The sequence below is a fragment of the Zootermopsis nevadensis genome, unplaced genomic scaffold (genome assembly GCF_977971745.1).
Source record: "Zootermopsis nevadensis isolate Lab colony 2312 unplaced genomic scaffold, Znev_1.0 Znev_ptg000013l, whole genome shotgun sequence".
Lineage (NCBI taxonomy): Eukaryota > Metazoa > Arthropoda > Insecta > Blattodea > Termopsidae > Zootermopsis > Zootermopsis nevadensis.
Genome location: NW_028259145.1, coordinates 14,534,191 through 14,552,744, shown reverse-complemented (window position 1 = coordinate 14,552,744; position 18,554 = coordinate 14,534,191). Strand labels below are relative to the sequence as shown.

Sequence of the window (18,554 nt, the reverse complement as noted above, 5' to 3'; positions counted from 1 at the left end):
TTTAACTACAGCTCATTTTTACATGTGTCTAAAGCTTTTGTAAAATCAAAGTATAGCTTATACGCACCTGGAACATCTTCTTCATTGAATGAAATGTTCACAAAATGAGGCACTGGTTCATGAGGAACAAAGGTAACATCATAAAGACCTCTGGAACATGCAACTACTTCTGCTTTGACTGTTGACTTGTCTGTGCTAACTACTAACTCCAGTGTGCCTTCACCTGCTTCCGAAGCATCAACTGTGAAGGTTGCAGGTTTGCCAACCTAAAATACATTAACATATATTCTAAACTTCTGAGCTACTAAAAGCATCATTAAATACATCACAAATGAACAAGACATACCTTAGAAGGCCCAAGTCCTGTGATTCTGACTTTGCTGACATCATAAATGTTGCATGCAAATGGACTGCCTTTAACTGGTTCACCATCCAATATAACAGCAACACTATGTCGACCTAAATAAACACAGGACAGGACCCCATCACACCAACAATATAAAATATAGTGCACCTTAATATTACAAGAAATAGAATTTTGAAAAATGCTTATTCTAATGGGCACTTGTAATATCTGAAATATTGAAGTTCATCTTCTACCTTCTAATGATGAGCATCACAATGTGGCACTAAGCTTAAAAAAATAATGTGATTGGGTCAATATGTATTCTGTTTTGACCTTTTTCACGTGCTACCATTTCTTTTCTTAATGCTCATACTTCATGTTTAAAAAACACATTTTGTTTTATGAAACAGGCTAAAAGGTGAATAACTGTTACTGAAAACCTTTCAGGATATTCTCTTGCGTAATTTCTACTGCATTTAATTGAACTCTGTAACATGTTACCAATTTAATAAGTATTCAACCAGTAAATTCCAAGTCCCAACTTACCCACTTCAATTGGCATGAACTCTGCTGTAAACTTGTCAGTCTTAGTTATCCTGACTGGAATGGTTTGTCCAGATGGAGCAGTTACAGTGACATCACAAGATCCCAAATCTCCGGCTGACATTTGGGGATCCACCATAACAATTGCAGCTTGTCCCAAAGGTGACATTTTCAAAGCTGACCCAGATACCAGCACTTGACTTGCATCAAGAACCTTACACATGAATGGAGATCCTGTAAAAGACATGAGTATACAAGAAAACATTACACAAAATCATTCTTCATACCCATAAGTCACTAAATTCAGTGTAGCTTCAAGAAGAAAGATCTTCAGTTCCCTGTACATCAGGACACACAGGTTTTAAAGGCTGATTAGATCTTCATGAATAAACTATTTAACCAACTCCACAGCATGAAGCCTTTCTCAGCAATCTAATAATTGCCCATATAGTCGAGAAATGACAGTCTTTTATGGAACCTAAAGGTCAATGCATTTATAAAATACCCACAAACCTTGCAATTATATTTTCAGGTTCAGAAAATTTAACAGATTTGCACATTTCTCATTGAAGTCCATGTAGACAAAATTTGCAATTGCAAATTAAAATAGAGAATCATAACTACAAATGAATGTGATAGTAAAATTTCCACAGAGATAGGGCGCATAAAAAGCATGCAAAGTTTTGTAAATGAAACATATATTATAAATTAAATTTTATAGGATAAATCCTTTGTGTATGTGTGTGTGGAGAAACAATTCTTTGTATTATATGTTTCCCAACTCTTCAAAACATCACTAAAAAGATCATACAGGCTAATGATATGCAGTGCATGTACTGTAAGTCATCAATGAACAACAGCATGAGTAACCAATAAAACCAAATACTTTTAACATTACATACTACTCTGCATGCATGTTATAAATTAGTGACATACAAAGTTTGTGTGTTAATATATACATATGAAATGATCACATTCATTATGAAAACCATCGAATAAACTTCAGGTACAATAAAACAGATTTATAAGATAAATACAGCAGAAAATTTAATTAACATAATTTAATCTCACAGGGTAATAACTTGGCAGTTACAGGATTAAGGAAATGTTAAATGTGACAAACCTGGAACAGGCTCTCCATTAAAGCGAACACTTAAACTATGTGGTGCTGCTTCTTGGGGCTTGAAATTCACCCGGAACTTCGCGTTTCCTTCGGACTGCACATAATTTGGTACATTATGACCACTGACTGATACAATGATCTCCAAGTTCCCTGCACCTGCCTGACTGGCATTGACTATAAGAAAAAGAAAAAAATGACATACAATACTAACATTAACCAATCAACAGGCTAGAAAATGTTTCAGCTTCAAGAACTACCCACATATGAAGATTCTGCTTATAATTCCTTACCTTCGGTCACTGATATTGCAAGGAAAAACATTTACCACATTTGCATGAAAATCAATTATACTACAAGGTATGGGGAAGTGGTTGTATAGATCCATTCATTCTTAACTTCAGCACCAGATAAAGGTGAATGGTTTGCTTCCCACCCTAGCAGCTTTACCCCCAGTAACTACTGGACAAGATGTTGGGTAAGCCCCAGAGCCAGTCTTGATATAATGATGAAGGATATCATACCCACCATTCAGTCATTTGTCTAGTCTTTATTTACACTATACATGCAATTTATATGATGTGTGTTGTCTGTGTTACTGTGAGAAAGCAGCACTTGTGCCATCCACTGTAACTCTAGAAGAGCCTGCCTTTTATTGAAGTTGTACAGCTAGTAGTGGTATAAGGCTTTCAAGTAAAACATAAACATTTTTAAAGACGTTTATGCATAAACAATTATATTTATTAAGAATAAAAAAGCAGGCATGAGGTAACTTATTAGATGCCATTTCTGTTTATTTAGTTAATAATGTCTAGCAGTATTATGCGATACACAAGAATATCTGCTGCACAAAATCATAATTATAAACTTCCAATACATCTGTGGTTTATCAGTCAACAGAAAGTTGCATGTTTGAAGAGATTATGAAGACATCTTCAGGTTACATTCAATGGTCCTAACGCACCTCTCATGTTCTGAGTTTGTACACTTACTAGGTTGGATATATTAATGATGAAATTAAAAGGATTCCACAAAGTGGCTTGCATAATTTAATAACATGGATGTACAACCAAAAGAATATCTCCTATAAATCTCTGTGTATATATAAATATATATTTTATACATACTGCTAAAGAAAACTGGTTTTCCAACAACTCCAGAATTAATGTCTGTGACCTTCACTTTAGCAGCATCATATGCCTTAACAAGGAATGGACTGCCTTCAACATGAACACCAGCCAGTTTCACTTCCACACTGTGATCACCTGAAAATGTACAAATGTTTATTGTGGAGTAATGAACAACTAAACTCACTCCTTACACACTGCAGACAACTTCTGTCACCTGTACAATTTAATATACATACAATAAACAGACATATAAAACACAATCCCAATTACTTTTGGGGAGATCAGTGTTCTTGAAGATTTGTGGCATTCCAGGGTTCAATGAGAAAAAATGTTTAATGGAAGACCAAGTAATTTTTGCAATGCCCCTGCTTTCATATTGATTTAGTCAACATTATATTACAGCTTTTACTCTTCTTAATTATACTATACTAATTTATAGACACAAAATTATCAGTCCACAGCCAGACATTGTAGACAGCAGTCTAAGTGCAACAATGTATGCAAATTGACTGGTCAGTTGATGATACTTTTGTAATGAGCATGGTAGGTTAAGAGCAGTTTAAAGATGAGAACAATGTAAATAATTACAGTACCTTAACTCACAATGAATTATTGGCTCAAAACTGGAAATTTTAAGGTAAAAGAAAATGCAACAAGATCAATTTCATGTTAACATGATAATGTTTAAGTACTTCAGGCATCAAATATGAATTATGAAATAATCATAAATATGACAGCTATCTGTAATTCAGATTTCTGTGTAATAGCAATTCCAATGCACATGCTCGGCATGCACTGCATTATTTTACTAAACTTTAGTAAAGTTCCATTGTTCAGTAAAATTACAAAACATTCATACACACAGCACATTCACTGCAAGGACAAACTTCTCACATTTCTTAAGTGTAAATGTGGTGAACTGAAGCATTCTGAAAGTAACCTGACATCTGTAATTAAAAGTGAAAATAGAAATGTGTGCAAAGCATACTACAAATTTCTTGCCATGGTGAGGCCCACACAATTGCCAAATATATTATTAATCATGTGCAGAAGACACTGTTTCATGTGTATTTGGTGATAACCACCTGAAGTTTTTCAGTACAGTTCCACTTTCAAATTCCACAGTTTTGAGATTATAGGCTGCAATCAAGTGTGAGACACTATCCAGTCACCTGATGAGCTGTCAAGACCTAGTACATGCAAAGGAAGAATGCACGAAGCTCAGTGGAGGAAAAAGTTGTCAGTGGAACCACGGTTCCGGAGAATTTGATGTAAATACGTCTATACGGAAAGGAAGTTTATATATTGGCTTTATTCTAATATTTCCTTTATACATGCTTTACAATTGCGTAGAGTTTGATTAAGACATTGCTTATTCAACTTGAATTAGTTACGCTTAAGATGGGTCTGTGTTAGCTGAATGTAATGTAAAGTAATGTAATGTAAGGTAAGATAATGTAAGGTAATGTAATGTAATGTTTTATAGGTAACAACAATGATGAGTAAACAGATGACGTTTCTTAGGTAACAAAAATGCTTGAATGCTTAACTTGAATTAGTTACGCTTAAGATGGGTCTGTGGTAGATGAATGTAATGTAAAGTAATGTATTTTAATGTAATGTAACGTTTCCTAGGTAACAACAATGCCGAGTAAACACGACGTTCCCTAGGTACACTTGTTGCACTTTTTCGTTACACTTTTTTGCCGAATGACCCTTCCTTATAGACGTATTTACGTCAAAAACCTAAGATAAACATACATTCACTCACCGACATCTGTAGGTGTGAAATGCACTGTGTATCTGCCCGCTGTCTGGACACCCACATCTACCATCAGTGGTCGCCGAGATGGACTCAGAACTTGAACATCTGGTCGACCAAGGGAAGGATCTGCTTCCACAGAGAACATCGCTGCCCTGTTAACCGCAACTTTCTCCAGCCCATCACCTGAGATCACAACCCGAGCCGCCTCCGACACTTGGCATGTGAAAGGACTTCCTACATCAGAAGAGAATATGTTGTTAGTTATTACCTAAAGAAATGAAAACACTGTACGAGAAACACTGAGTGATGTATAAAAGTTTTGTTAGGCAACACTCATAATCAGCTCAGATTTTTACCTTAAAATAACTTTCTTTATGAAAGCAGTGAAAATATAATGGGCAGCTAAAGGGATGAACAATTAAGACACTTAGCATTTATTTTTTACACTAATCTACTCTCATACTAAGATGGATATCTTCTGGGTTGTAGCACCATGTAGTCTGGAAGAAGTTCACCAATGTTTACGAGTCCTTGCTATCTCCATCAACAGAGCGATGATTATATGGACCTGTTAGTTCTCATTCCCTTACATGTGCTACATGCCCTGCCCATCTCATCCTCCTACATTTGATTATCCTAACAGTATCTGGTAAAGAGTACAAATTATGGAGCTCCTTACTTTTCAATTTTCTCCAATTATCCTCAGACATAAAGATTAGTTTATGATACACTAAACACTTTACCTGGAACATCTTCACCATTAAAGCGCAGATCTACAGTATGTGCAATGGCTTCCCTTGGGGTGAATGAGATAGCATATGTGTGTGGACCCTGAGCCTGAGCTGAAGTAGGGACTCGTCCACCATTTACAGTCACCTCTAGATTACCTGGACCTGCTTGACTTGTTTCAACTGTAGGAAATAAACAGCATAAAAGCTAAATTAATTCTTCCTCTTCCTAAAATGTTGCCACCATATGTGAATGATTAATACAATTATTAACAGCAGATACTGCAATGTTTCTGTTCAAAACTAAAATAATTTTACAAAAAAAAAATGTTTATACAGGTTACACACATAAGCAAACATGCCTGCATGTTCATGTTCATGTGAACTGTGACAATTTCTTTCTTTATTGGCCATAATTCAAAAATCAATTTTTTAAATGTAAAAACTTCAATATCAACATAAATTAAAAAGGGCAGTACCAATAAAATATCTTAACTGATACTGCAAATAAGTTAAAGTTTCAAGGTATATGGAAGTAAACTTACAGTTCCAAATGATTATAGAGTAAGCATTTACAATTTATGTAGATGCCTTTATTTCTGAATATAGATTTAGCCTGAATGGCATTAAACAGTAATTCTTCTAATGAATAAATCACATTTCTATGAGGCAATAATAAAATATAAAGTGTGGCCACCTTTGTTGATATCATGAAGACATTCTAACAAAGCTACAGAAAACTTAATACCATGCCCAGAAATGGTTCATTTCTACTCACCAAGGAATGTAATTGGCTTGGCCACAATGCCTTCAGCAACATCTTTGACTTTGATTGCTTTGACATCATACACCTTACAGGAGAAGGGTGACCCAGCTATGGCAACCTTACGGTAAGCCACTGCAATGCGATGTTCACCAGCTACCCGAGGTGAAAACTCAACTTGGAATGTTTGTGAGCCTGTATCTTTAACTTGGGCAGGAACTGATTGTCCATTTGGGCCTGTGAGTGTCAATCGTAACAGAGGGTAACAGTGGCAGTAGTTGCTGCTGCAGTGGTCATTTTACAGTAGCAGAGGCAGTGTCTTTTTATAATTTTGGTAACTTGGGAATATCCCCTGTAAGTCTTAGTACAACATAAATTTTCTTGTTAGTAGGAGAAGTAAAATTTTCTATATTTTACTTTCACGGATTTTGTCCTCCATGCCCTCAACATAAAAAAATGTTAGAAAGCTGAACTCTGAATTGAAACAATATTTTTCAAATGCATTGCCTGACATTTTACATACTTCACTGGTCTCATGTTATCTTATATCCTTTTCATATATGTGTACAGCTTACTGGAAACCTTACAGTTTTTAAAAAAGTTATTTATGCTGTCATTTCTGAACAACATTTTTAATTTTCAGCTTAAATGTGACAAAAATATAAATTCATTTTATGCAGCAACCTGCATTAAAGGCACAGAGAAAAAATACATAAAAGATATTCATAATTCTTTAGTATAAGCTGGCACTGCTCTTTATCAACACCAATATGTGTTTACTCATAATGAGAAGTCTGTTTCCAAAAACTAACAGTTTATGTAATTGGTTGCCACATCTAATTCAGGAGAATGTAATAAAATTAAACAAATCATGCTGTGCTTGATATCATGTAATCTAATTTCTATACGGCATTTAAATTAACTGCACATAGGAACAATTCTAAATTAATGCCTGCTTGTCTGAATTGTTAATGCTAATTTTGAACACAAACTTCTCAGAATGCATTAGTCAGTAAATGATATAAACATGCTAAGCTTACTTAAAAACAATAAAATCTAACCCTTAAAGCTATGCCTGTATACGATATTGCTTCAAATCTTAATAATGAAATGTAAGTAATTTCTATTTCCTTTTGAAACAAAGACATTAGATTGATCTGAATCACAATTATTTCCTGAAAATAATGTATGATTCAGTTGAATGACAAGAAAAATGTAAATATGTATTTAAGTGTAACTGATTTGAAGCTTTTAATCCCATTACATACAAGCACACAAGTTTACAAAGCCCAACTCAGCCCACAACTACACTAAACTGATGGTAATTTACAGTTATCCATAAGCTTGGATGAAAATTGTGTTATATAGGATTTGAGGTTTTCACAATGGTGAGTCCAAAGATTGCTGTCTTCCAGGTTGTTGCACAGTGTAGTCTGGTAGAAGTTTACTGACGTTTCAGAGGGCCTTACTGCCTCCATCATCAGGGTGATAAGTGGCCTGATGGAGGCAGCACGGACCTCTGAAACGTCAGTAAACTTAGACTACAAGGTGCAACAACCCAGAAGACAGTCATCTACAAATTGTGTTATCTTTACACTTATGTTCTATGATTTAGTTCAAAGAAGAATGCTACATCAAAACCAACAGAACACATTCAAAGCATCATGACGTCACATAATTTGGAAAAACAATTTTTTTGTATTACTCACCAACATTACTAAATTATATATGAATGCTGCATCTTCCCAGCACTAGCATTAACGAGAACTGTTCCTTGTTAGTCAAATTCTTCAAACCACAGTTTAATTAACATCAAACTTCATAATTTCATTACTGAATTTCATAAAATGCAAGTTTTATGGTTGTGATCTCCTATACCAATGATGTAACAATATTTAAAATGCTATAAGTATTCCCACAAGCATAAACTATTGCAATTTATTTTCTCTGATCATACATTTTCACCAATCAAAAGTGAAAACTAATAACAGAAACAGTTTGCTTTCTAACAAAAACAAATTTTGTTTATATTCACCCATTTCAAATGCAATGCTAGGAATGCAAAATGACATCACATTCAGTCTTCAGATCACTGATTTGTTCTGAATTAATACAAGATCAACTTCACAAATAATAAATTATTGCATTCACAAACATGTTCTATGTACAATGCAATTTTCTGTTTACTCCATATCAAAAGTTTACAAATGGCACACATTTTGAAGACATAATAAACTATCCTATTATGAACTAGCCCAAGTAGATGTATATGATATGAAAAGGGATAATTATTAATTCATAATAACTTTTTTTTATAGCAGAGAATTCTCACAATAACCATTTAATCTCCAATTTAAAAGTAACTAAAATAATATAAGCATGATGCTATGAGAATATCATCTGTATGAACAGAGAATGGAACCTTTAGTCAAACTAATTTTGAATTGTTATAGATTATCACCAAATTTTCTGCATGAATATGGAAATTCCAAATACAGTGAAACCTCGATGCATCGTTTTCGGCGGGGGTGGGAAATAAAAACGATGAATGCGGGAAAACGATAGATGCGGGAAAGCATTAAAAATTTAAAAAAAACAATGTTTCTCTTTCAAAGTTACTTCTTTTTACCAAAAAAGTCTTTAATGGACAACTGGTTTGTTGAAACTTTACGTTTTAGACCAAACAGAGCACTTTCCACGTTCAAAATATTTTCTTCGTCACGTTCACTAATATTAAGCGCATAAAAGAACGACTTCACTTTCGCCAATGCAGCGAGTGCTTCGGCAAAACTCGGCAAAGCTTCGGGCTCGCATTCGTCGTCTTCCTCTTCCTCACGGCTCCAACCCCCTTTGCGGACAATAAAAGGAAGAATGGAAATACTATTACTGCCGAACTCAACGAAACGTAGCTGTAGAAGACCCTGAACCGCTGGAAACGAGATGAACCAGAAGAATGAAAAGTGCCGCCAGCCTTTCCTTTGTACTTGTAATAAAAGCATTTGTGAAGAAATTCACACTGCACATGCCATCTGGCATCGCTGGAACGAAATATGAGTGCACCCTAATTAAAATCGTAAAATTTCTGACAATGCGCGCCGCCATTCTCTCCAACTATCACCCCTGCACCGCTGACCATCATTCCAAAAGAATGTGCTGGTTGGGCGACATAACAGGTTACCGCTACTGTGTATTCCAAAAACATTATGCGTCTTTCGGTATTAATTTATCTCTAAACCCAGCATTTTAAATTCTCAGAAACGATCATTGCGGGAAAATTGTAGGCCGGGACTAAGATTTTTGAACGATCGATGCGATAAAACGATAGTTCGAGGAACGATAGAAGCGGGAAAATGTAACATTATTTTATATGGGATGTATTCGGGACCGAACAAAACGGACGATGCATCCGGGAAAACGATAGTTCCGGGAACGATGGATAGAGGTTTCACTGTAACTACAGAATGTGCTGCTTTATAAAAAAATATGAACAATTATGACAATAAAAGCAAATATTAATATGCACATAAGGAATATGGGTGTAAAATGGAATGAAAATGTGTGATCAACATCATTCAGTCACTCTCAATTTAGCACCTACAGGAAGATCATGTCAAGCTTGCAAATGCACTTAAACTTTCAAGTCACCATACAGATACAGGAAACAGAAGAAAAACCCTTACCAATTCAGAATTATTACTTATGACTAAGAAAGGATGTCAATAGGAAGGGTTTATAACTTTGCTATCAATACTGACAGAAGACGTAAATGATAAAGGCTATGCACTATTCTCAAACTTATGAAAAAAATTATGCTTACAGATATGAAACGAATATCAATGCATCACTGAAAAATGGAATGAATTAAATAATTCAATACAGTAATTAAAGTATGCCTAAAGCTAGTAAAATTTTAAAAGAGAACAGTGCAGTTTTAATACCAATATGAAATAAGGAAATAAACCAGCAGAAAACAAAAAACTTACACCATATAGAACCCTTATAGTTGGTGGAAGCAGTTTGCAATAGCTCCATCACCCATAAAAAAGGATGTTTAAAAGTTGTCATATTTACAGTCATCATCGCTAGTTACTGTTGTACATACTGTCCGTCTACTACAGCGTCCCGTCAGAACAGTACTTCCCGACCTTATTATTTTCAATATATTTACATGATAATACTCGAAAGAATTCAACTTGTGCTGATCTTGCAAAGAAGCACAAAGCATTCCAGACAAATATATATAATAACCTGTTAATATCAAACTACTTATCAAAATCAGTAAAATATTATGAAGACAGTCTGGAATGCTCTCTATGTTAGATGTTAATAAGCAACCAAAACCAAGCTTTTAAATAAAATAATCCTTTCTCTCCATTAAGACAAACACAGTTTAGTGAAACTTTAAATTGTTATCCCTACAGCAAAATCATTTCATACACCTAACCATCACTTCAACTTGCTTTTGCACTATCTTGTATCATGTACACAAATATAAGAAACTTTCTATCTGTTTAGAAGTTTCTGTAAGTGTAAGGGGAAAACATAACATTTATAAAGTCAGTATTTTCAGTCAGTAATGTCTAAGTCGGTAAGGAGTAGAACCTGCAACAAGAGAACACAAACCTTCTTAGGCTATATTCATTTAAAATATACCATACCTTGAACTTTTCTTAAAATTTATCAATAAACATTAAAGTTATATCGCAGAAAATGTAACGTGCTTGAAAACACAGTAATTTACAATTTCTAATATATGACCAAAATTTTCAAAAAACAATTTATTATAAAAACAGTTGGCACAAAATAATTACTTGTGAATTACCATTGAACACATTACACCTGTGTTCTCATATAATAAGAATCATGTTCAATGTTATAACATTAATTGTTGAGTTTTTAATGGATTACATCAATTACACAATTTAATGTCAACATTTAAAATTTCAAGGTACAACATATTTCAAATGATATATGCACTGTGCAATAAAATTAAAATAACTTTATAAAAGAATATGTGCTGAAGATAATCATCTAAATTACAGCTAAATATAAAAACATGGCATATAATGATAATTAATACATTAAACCCAATGTCACTACTCATTGGCCATGCATGTACTCTTGTAAGACATAGATGCAAGACAGAATATAGAAGAAAAACAGTAGTGTTTATTCATTTTTAATTTTGTAGACACAGACAAAAGAGAAATACTTGCAGATGAAGGGACAAACTCTCTATCTGTGAAAACACACATACATACATACAAACAATGGTGTGATATTGGAGCATTTATTTACAACATTATCATTAGGTCACAAAAAATGAGGTCTACAAGAAACGTGACATTAATTTTAATATCACCATCAGTTACCTCTGAGATAAAATAAACAGATTCACATATAATTAACAAAAAATGCATTTTAAAATTCCTGTGGAATAATAAGAAAGGGTCAATATTGCTTATAGCACTGAAACATGGTACATTACCAATATTCAGAAATAAACTATATCCTATATAATTTACAATTTAAAATCACCAGAGACAAGTTAAAACCATTCTCAACCTACAATCCACATCTCTGTCTTCTAATAAACAAACCTCAGCAATTTAAATATCTGTGCGCTGAAAATTCATTAGTATTTTACTGAATTAAGAAGAAAAATTGCATTGTGCAAGAAACATACCAAGGTAGGTGAATGTGTAGTGTTGAACTGATTCGGGGAACGGTATAAATGTGAAAAAATGCCGACGAATACATATAGAAGATTCAATACATTATACTCACTGCAGTACAGAAAATTTATATGGGCGACAATGAAGGTATAGACTTCTGCATGAAATGTGAGAATATGAGGCACTTCTATTAGTCAATGACTGAGGAACAATCTGGGATCCTTCACTGAGTGGTGTTCAAAAGCCAATCATATAAGTACTGGCCAATGAAGAGTTAAGTATGCACTTTCTACCTCAGAACATACAGCATGAACACTACCTTAGAATTATTCTTATAGCAAGAGGGAATTACATATTCAGACAGAAGACAAATATAAAAAACACACCAATTCTGCTGGAAGGGACCAGTGTTTGAAATGTTTTAAAAATGAAACAAAGACAACACACACAAATATATTATTTGAAAACTTAGGCAAACTATAGGAAAAATGTACTACTGATGTGTATCTGATTGGAAAAACTAGTCACCAGTCTCAGTTCAAAAAAATTCACAACTTACCTTCCACATTAACTTCTATGTCTTCAACACTTCCTGCCACATTACTGACAGTGAAGAAGGATGTTTTGCCAACTGCTGCTGATGACAATGATGGCCCACTCACTAGGATTTGATGTGGTGAATCCCCTTGGACACGAGCCAAGAATGGGGAACCTGCATCACAGATTGAATACACTGATATATATATCCATTTAATACTAAATGTGTCAAAACAAGAGGTATCAAATCATTTTGGTTTAGAAACCATTCAGTATTTTGCAGAACCCTGTAACTTGTCTCTCCTGTTTCCATTCCACATTCATACAGACCTCAGTAAAGAGTAAATGCAAAATTTCTTGAACAATGTAGATCAAATGACATGAATTTCTTTACCACAAAATATTGCAAACCATCAATGTACTCCTAAAAATGGCTGGGCTGAGAGGTAAACCAGCAGCAGAGTAACTTGGAGTGAACAAGTAAAAGAAGAAGGGTGTGAGGGTGTAGACTGTATTCAACCAGCAAACAACAGGATCTAATGATAAGGTCTTGTGAACTCCTTTGGATCCATAAAAGGCAGTACATTTCTTCACCAGCTAAGTGACTGCTTCTTAAGAAGGACCATGTTCCATGGAGTTTGTGGCCAAATATTGGTTATGAATGTTGCATGTAAGTGACATTACTTTATACTGATTTTCACTAATTTTCATTAGAATGAGCCTTCAGCAAACACATGTTTAGGCATACTAAAGTTTGCTGTTAATGGCATACACATTATAAATCCTTACCTGGCACACTTTCCTTGTTGAAGTTTATGCTAATGACATGATCAGTAGGCTCGATAGGAACAAAACTAACAGCAAAGCGGGCATTTCCCTGTGGATGTACTTGGGTAGGTATATTATGTCCTCGAGCACTAATAGTAATTTCTAAGTTGCCTTCACCAGCCTGGCTTGCATCAACTGAAAGAAAACGTACATTACACTTACATTTTTGTACAACATGCTATAGCATTATGTAACAACTAGTAAATTCACCTACATAAAACAATCTATGTATTGTGAATGTCTCTTCCTCTTTAAATGTAACAAATCTGAACTCTCTTAAATTTTTAAACAGATTAACACAATTTTAAATAATATACATTATAATGACAAACACTAATTCTCACCCATGAACTGCAGAGTTTTTCCAACTGACCCCTTTGGCAGAGGCCCTACAAACACTCTCTTAGCATCATATGCTTTAGCTATAAATGGTGTGCCACTGACAGGATGACCATTATACTCGACTGTAATGGAGTGTGCTCCAACATCCCGTGGTGTAAACTCAGCTGTGAACCCACTGTGAATGTTGCCTGTCACCTTAACTGGAAGTTCTGTGGTAGGGCCTGACAGAAATTAAATAATATAACTTTATAGTATTTAATGATATACTTGAGGCTGTATCTCTATCTAGTGATGTATTTTAATGTTAGCAACTGTTCCTTTACTATGCCTACTACTGTACTAAGAATGTAGTAACACTGAATGATTAATGATGAATTACAATAAAAAATATAAATATAAAAAAATTAAGGACAGATCTTGTGCATTATTCTGTTATATATAAACAAGTCCTTTGTAGCCAAGAAGGAATTTCATATAATTTTGAAAACACACTGTTCATCTACTGATACATTATAATAAAAATGTGATTTACATTACATTTTATATGTGACCTGCTTAAAATATTAGAAAAGTGCATTTAAACTATGTTAACTGAAACATAAGCCCCCCCCCCCCCCCCACACACACACACACAATCTTCCCACTACAGAGCTACTTAAGTTTAATTCTGACATGATAGAAGTAAGAGCAGTTACAGAAACTTTACCCCTAACAGAGACAGCAAGTTCAGCACTGCCATTTCCATCAACTCCCATATGAAAGCGAGCAATTTCATTTACAGGGATTAGCTCCAGATTCCTCAATGTCAGAGACACTCGACTTGTGTCAGAAACAGAACACACAAACGGACAATCTGAAACAAACACAAAAATGCACTGCTCAACTTTGAATATTACCTTCTGTATGGTGCATCCATATGAAAGGCCAAGTTGCTGCATTGATGGCTAAGGCTCTTCTGTTGACGCTATGTAGTCTTTCAGGTGGTTACCAATGTTTTGGAGGAATATATCATCCCCACCTTCATGGTATAAGTGGAAATGGACGAGACACACTTCTCTGAAACCTCCACTTGTACCCTTAATACCAAGGCAATACAATCCTCCAGAACAATGGTAATCACCAACACAACTACATGAAGTCACAACCCAAAAGGTCACAATATACATTTTCATCACAATGAGAACATTACATTGCTTACTGTTTTTATGCAACTGTATGATTTCAGAGTCAAGGCAGTTTAAATTTTCTCATGAAATTCAGATAACTAACCTGTAACAGTTTCTCCATTGAACTTTATGTCAATGAGATGAGGTTTAGTCTGTTCAGGTGTAAAGCTGACCAAACATCTACCACCTCCAACAACCTGAACATGATTTGGCACCTCTCCTTCATTTATTGAGATCTCAAGTTGCCCTTCCCCTGCCTGACTTGCATCAACTGAAAGCAAATCAAAAATCAACTCAGAATAACACATGACAAAACATACTAATTTATAGAACAAGTTTCAACACTACAACACACATATAAACCACAGAATTATTTTTCATACAGTAAATTTTTTAAGCTGAAAGAAAAGTGGTTAGAAACGAACAATTTTGTGTTACAGAAAAAGAGCTTGCACCACAAATTCTTGAAAATGCCACGTGTCTAAGACAACTATGCCAGGAAAATCAAGTTGCTGTTTACCGTAAGAATCAAACAAAACCAGCAAATGTACACAGTGGGCAAAATGCAAAGTTATTGATTGTTAAAGCAGGTGGTATATACAGTTACCACTGGGCCTTATAGTGTTAGGTATTGTACCCATATTATGATATGAGCTAAGGTAGCTCAGTCAGTATAGTGATTGGACAACCACGGTTCGATCTCCGATGGGGACAGAAGATTTTTCTTCTAGCCTGTGTGTCCAGACCAGCTCTGAGGCCCAGGGTTCTTTCCCAGGGGTAAAGCGTGGCTGGGCATGTCGCTGACTACTCCCCCACCAAGCATCTACATGGCATATAGTGGGACAGCTTTACTTTACTTTTATTTATATTGTATGTTCTACATTTTTGGCTTGGTATTTATGAAGGATCTAAGGAATGTAAATAAATATATTGTAACAAACATCCTTGGACCCTATCATTTCACATATACATTAAATTCATTTTTGCAACAAATCCTTTCCAACACAAAGGAAAATATTTCTCCAAACTCCCATTACCTCACATGAATGTCCAAAATAAATTATGCACAAAGTATATGTTAATAAGAAGTTACCTTCTCAGTCATCCACTAGACACAATTTTACAGATTTTCCAATTTCTGCAGTGTAGCATCCCAGTGTGTTTACTTGATTCTTGATAATTATTATTCACAGTTACTTTATCACACAGTAACTGTTAAGTAATTTATTTTTTGTTGAACTACATATTTCAAACTTACATTTCTTTAACCTTGCATAATTAATGTAAATGTAAATTATCTTGCCTGGTTATACAGGTGTGTAAGGATTATTTCAAAATAAAGAAGACATTTTATTACTAAATAAAGGTTCCTAAACACAGTAATTCCCTTCTTTTCCAATGACAGTTCACCTCGCCCTACCAGAGAATGAATAATATTTTTAAAAATAAATAAAAAGGCATCAAGGACAACTACAAGCAACTGTGCAAACTGTGGTCAGTTACTTTCCTTACCCTTGAAATTCCTGTGGTTCATAAAGAGAAGTAGCATAATTATAAGCATTAAGCAGGATATCCAGAGTATACACATGTTCATTTACAAAATCAGGTTCATACGAATATGCTCAGAAGTAGAAAATTATAACATTCCAATATAGTAAAGTAATTAAGATAGCATTATTCTTACACATCTTACAAATTAGCATTGTTCATGTCCTAATACCTCTAAACTGGCATGGCTGCCCTACCACTCCACCTCCAACATCTGTCACTCGAATGAGAGCACTGTTGTATACTTTGGCTACCAATGGACCAGCTGGAAGCTTCTGGCCAGCAACTGACACCTCCACTAAATGGCTACCAACTTCTGATGGCATAAATTCTATTCGAAACTCTCCATTTTTCTCTTCCACTAGACGAGCTGTTACTGGCCGTTTAGATGGACCTAAAATTTTAAACACAAGATAAAACTGCAATCAGAAATAAAAATTCATGCAGCAATAAGCAATGCTTCACACAGTCATTTTTGTGTATATTTGTAGTTTACAAACAAATAACAACCAAATTTTCCCATCAAACAGAAGTACTTTTGATCTGCAACAGGCCTAAGTAATACTACCAGCAATATAAAGTCACTCATACAAAAATATAATCTTTCACATATATATATTCTTCTTCTATGGCTCTCCGGTCCGTATTCGGTCCATGGCCTCCTCAATTCTCCTCTTCCATTCGGTTCTCTGTTATGTCCGTCTGTCTGAGGCTTTGATTGAGGTTTTAAAACATCTTCCTTTTTATGGTGCAAGGTTGTTAGCCTTGCAACCAACCCCCAACCTGGAGGACCAGGGTACCTGTCTTAGTCTGACCTCTCCCCTCGACCAATCTGGCTAGGGAGGCCCTATATATATATATATATATATATATTGAATGAAAAGTAGGTTTAATGTTAGTAAATGTAACATAAGGGGGAAAGAATATATATATATATATATATATATATATATATATATATATATATATATATATATATATGCGTGTGTTGTTCTTTCCCCTTTGTTACATTTACCAAATCAAATAATGATCTCCTGCATTCACTGTGATCTAGGCTATAAAAATGTTTTCTTCTTGGTCTGCATAGCACTATCATATAATCTGAATAATTTGATTGTGCATATAAATGTCACATAGCTGCAATACAGTTGGAAATTTTGTGTTCTGAACATGATTTTGACAATTCATAACGAGTTCAGATGTTTCATTTTAAAATTACAGTCTACAAAAACAAAAACAAAAAAATAATACACAGCATACAGACTCCCTCCTACTATTCACAAAATCAGTTCTATTAAATCACACAGTTAATCTTTAATTGCCATGTTGAACATTTTTCCATAAGTGAGATTTAAATGCCAATATGAAAATTGTTAACCTTTATTTTTAGAGTTCTGGGAATTTAAACTCCTGAACTATGGAGCTGCTGGCCAATATTTAACTAGTGATGCATGATCAATAAAGGTTAAATGGTCAAATGCCTTTAACTGAATATTCTAAAAGCTACCACTTGTAATAAGAAGATATCTTAACTTAAAAAGTAGATGATGCATGATAGAACTATATAAGAAATCTCTAAATTACCTAAAATTTAAGGTTCCCACATTTGTGAAGATGTCAGTCATAATCTTCTGGGTTTATGGTATGTGGTGTTGTAGGTAGTTAAAAACATTTTGGAGGAATGCACCACCTTCATTTGCAGGGTGGATTGGTAACCACTTACAAGGCCACATAGTGTCACAACCTAGAACACCATGCTCAACAGATATTTAAATTGTCTTACTTATTATCTGGACATCAATGTCATCATGGCTGAAACCAAGGGCACTGAGCTCAAACACAGCAGTGGTTCCTGCTGCCACTAACCGGACTGCATCGCCCAGCACTGCCATCTTGGGGCCCGTCATCACACCCACCTGCCACGGGCTACCTGTAATAAAAATCCATGGGTCACTGAATATGAAGGTTTAAAGTAACTTCTTGGACATAATTTCAATACTGTGTCATTTATGTATTTTAATTCTTGTGCAATTTGCAAGCAATGTGAAACAAGTATAACAATA

General features: G+C 34.7%; 1 protein-coding gene across 2 annotated transcripts in view; it reads right to left on the bottom strand.

The window, feature by feature from the left end:
* The window catches only part of jbug (filamin-type immunoglobulin domains fbug), a 73,251-nt gene that overhangs the window by 14,989 nt on the left and 39,708 nt on the right, over nt 1-18,554 (bottom strand). For both annotated transcript variants that reach the window (XM_022078558.2, XM_022078559.2), the window contains 15 exons: nt 18,275-18,421; nt 16,664-16,885; nt 15,047-15,214; nt 14,484-14,630; nt 13,780-13,998; nt 13,397-13,570; nt 12,630-12,782; nt 6,411-6,632; nt 5,648-5,815; nt 4,911-5,138; nt 3,137-3,274; nt 2,013-2,186; nt 893-1,123; nt 347-459; nt 68-266 (listed from right to left, as the gene is read on the bottom strand). In XM_022078558.2, the coding sequence (XP_021934250.2) occupies nt 68-266; nt 347-459; nt 893-1,123; nt 2,013-2,186; nt 3,137-3,274; nt 4,911-5,138; nt 5,648-5,815; nt 6,411-6,632; nt 12,630-12,782; nt 13,397-13,570; nt 13,780-13,998; nt 14,484-14,630; nt 15,047-15,214; nt 16,664-16,885; nt 18,275-18,421 (2,703 nt within the window). The remainder of the gene's footprint in view (nt 1-67; nt 267-346; nt 460-892; nt 1,124-2,012; nt 2,187-3,136; nt 3,275-4,910; nt 5,139-5,647; nt 5,816-6,410; nt 6,633-12,629; nt 12,783-13,396; nt 13,571-13,779; nt 13,999-14,483; nt 14,631-15,046; nt 15,215-16,663; nt 16,886-18,274; nt 18,422-18,554) is intronic.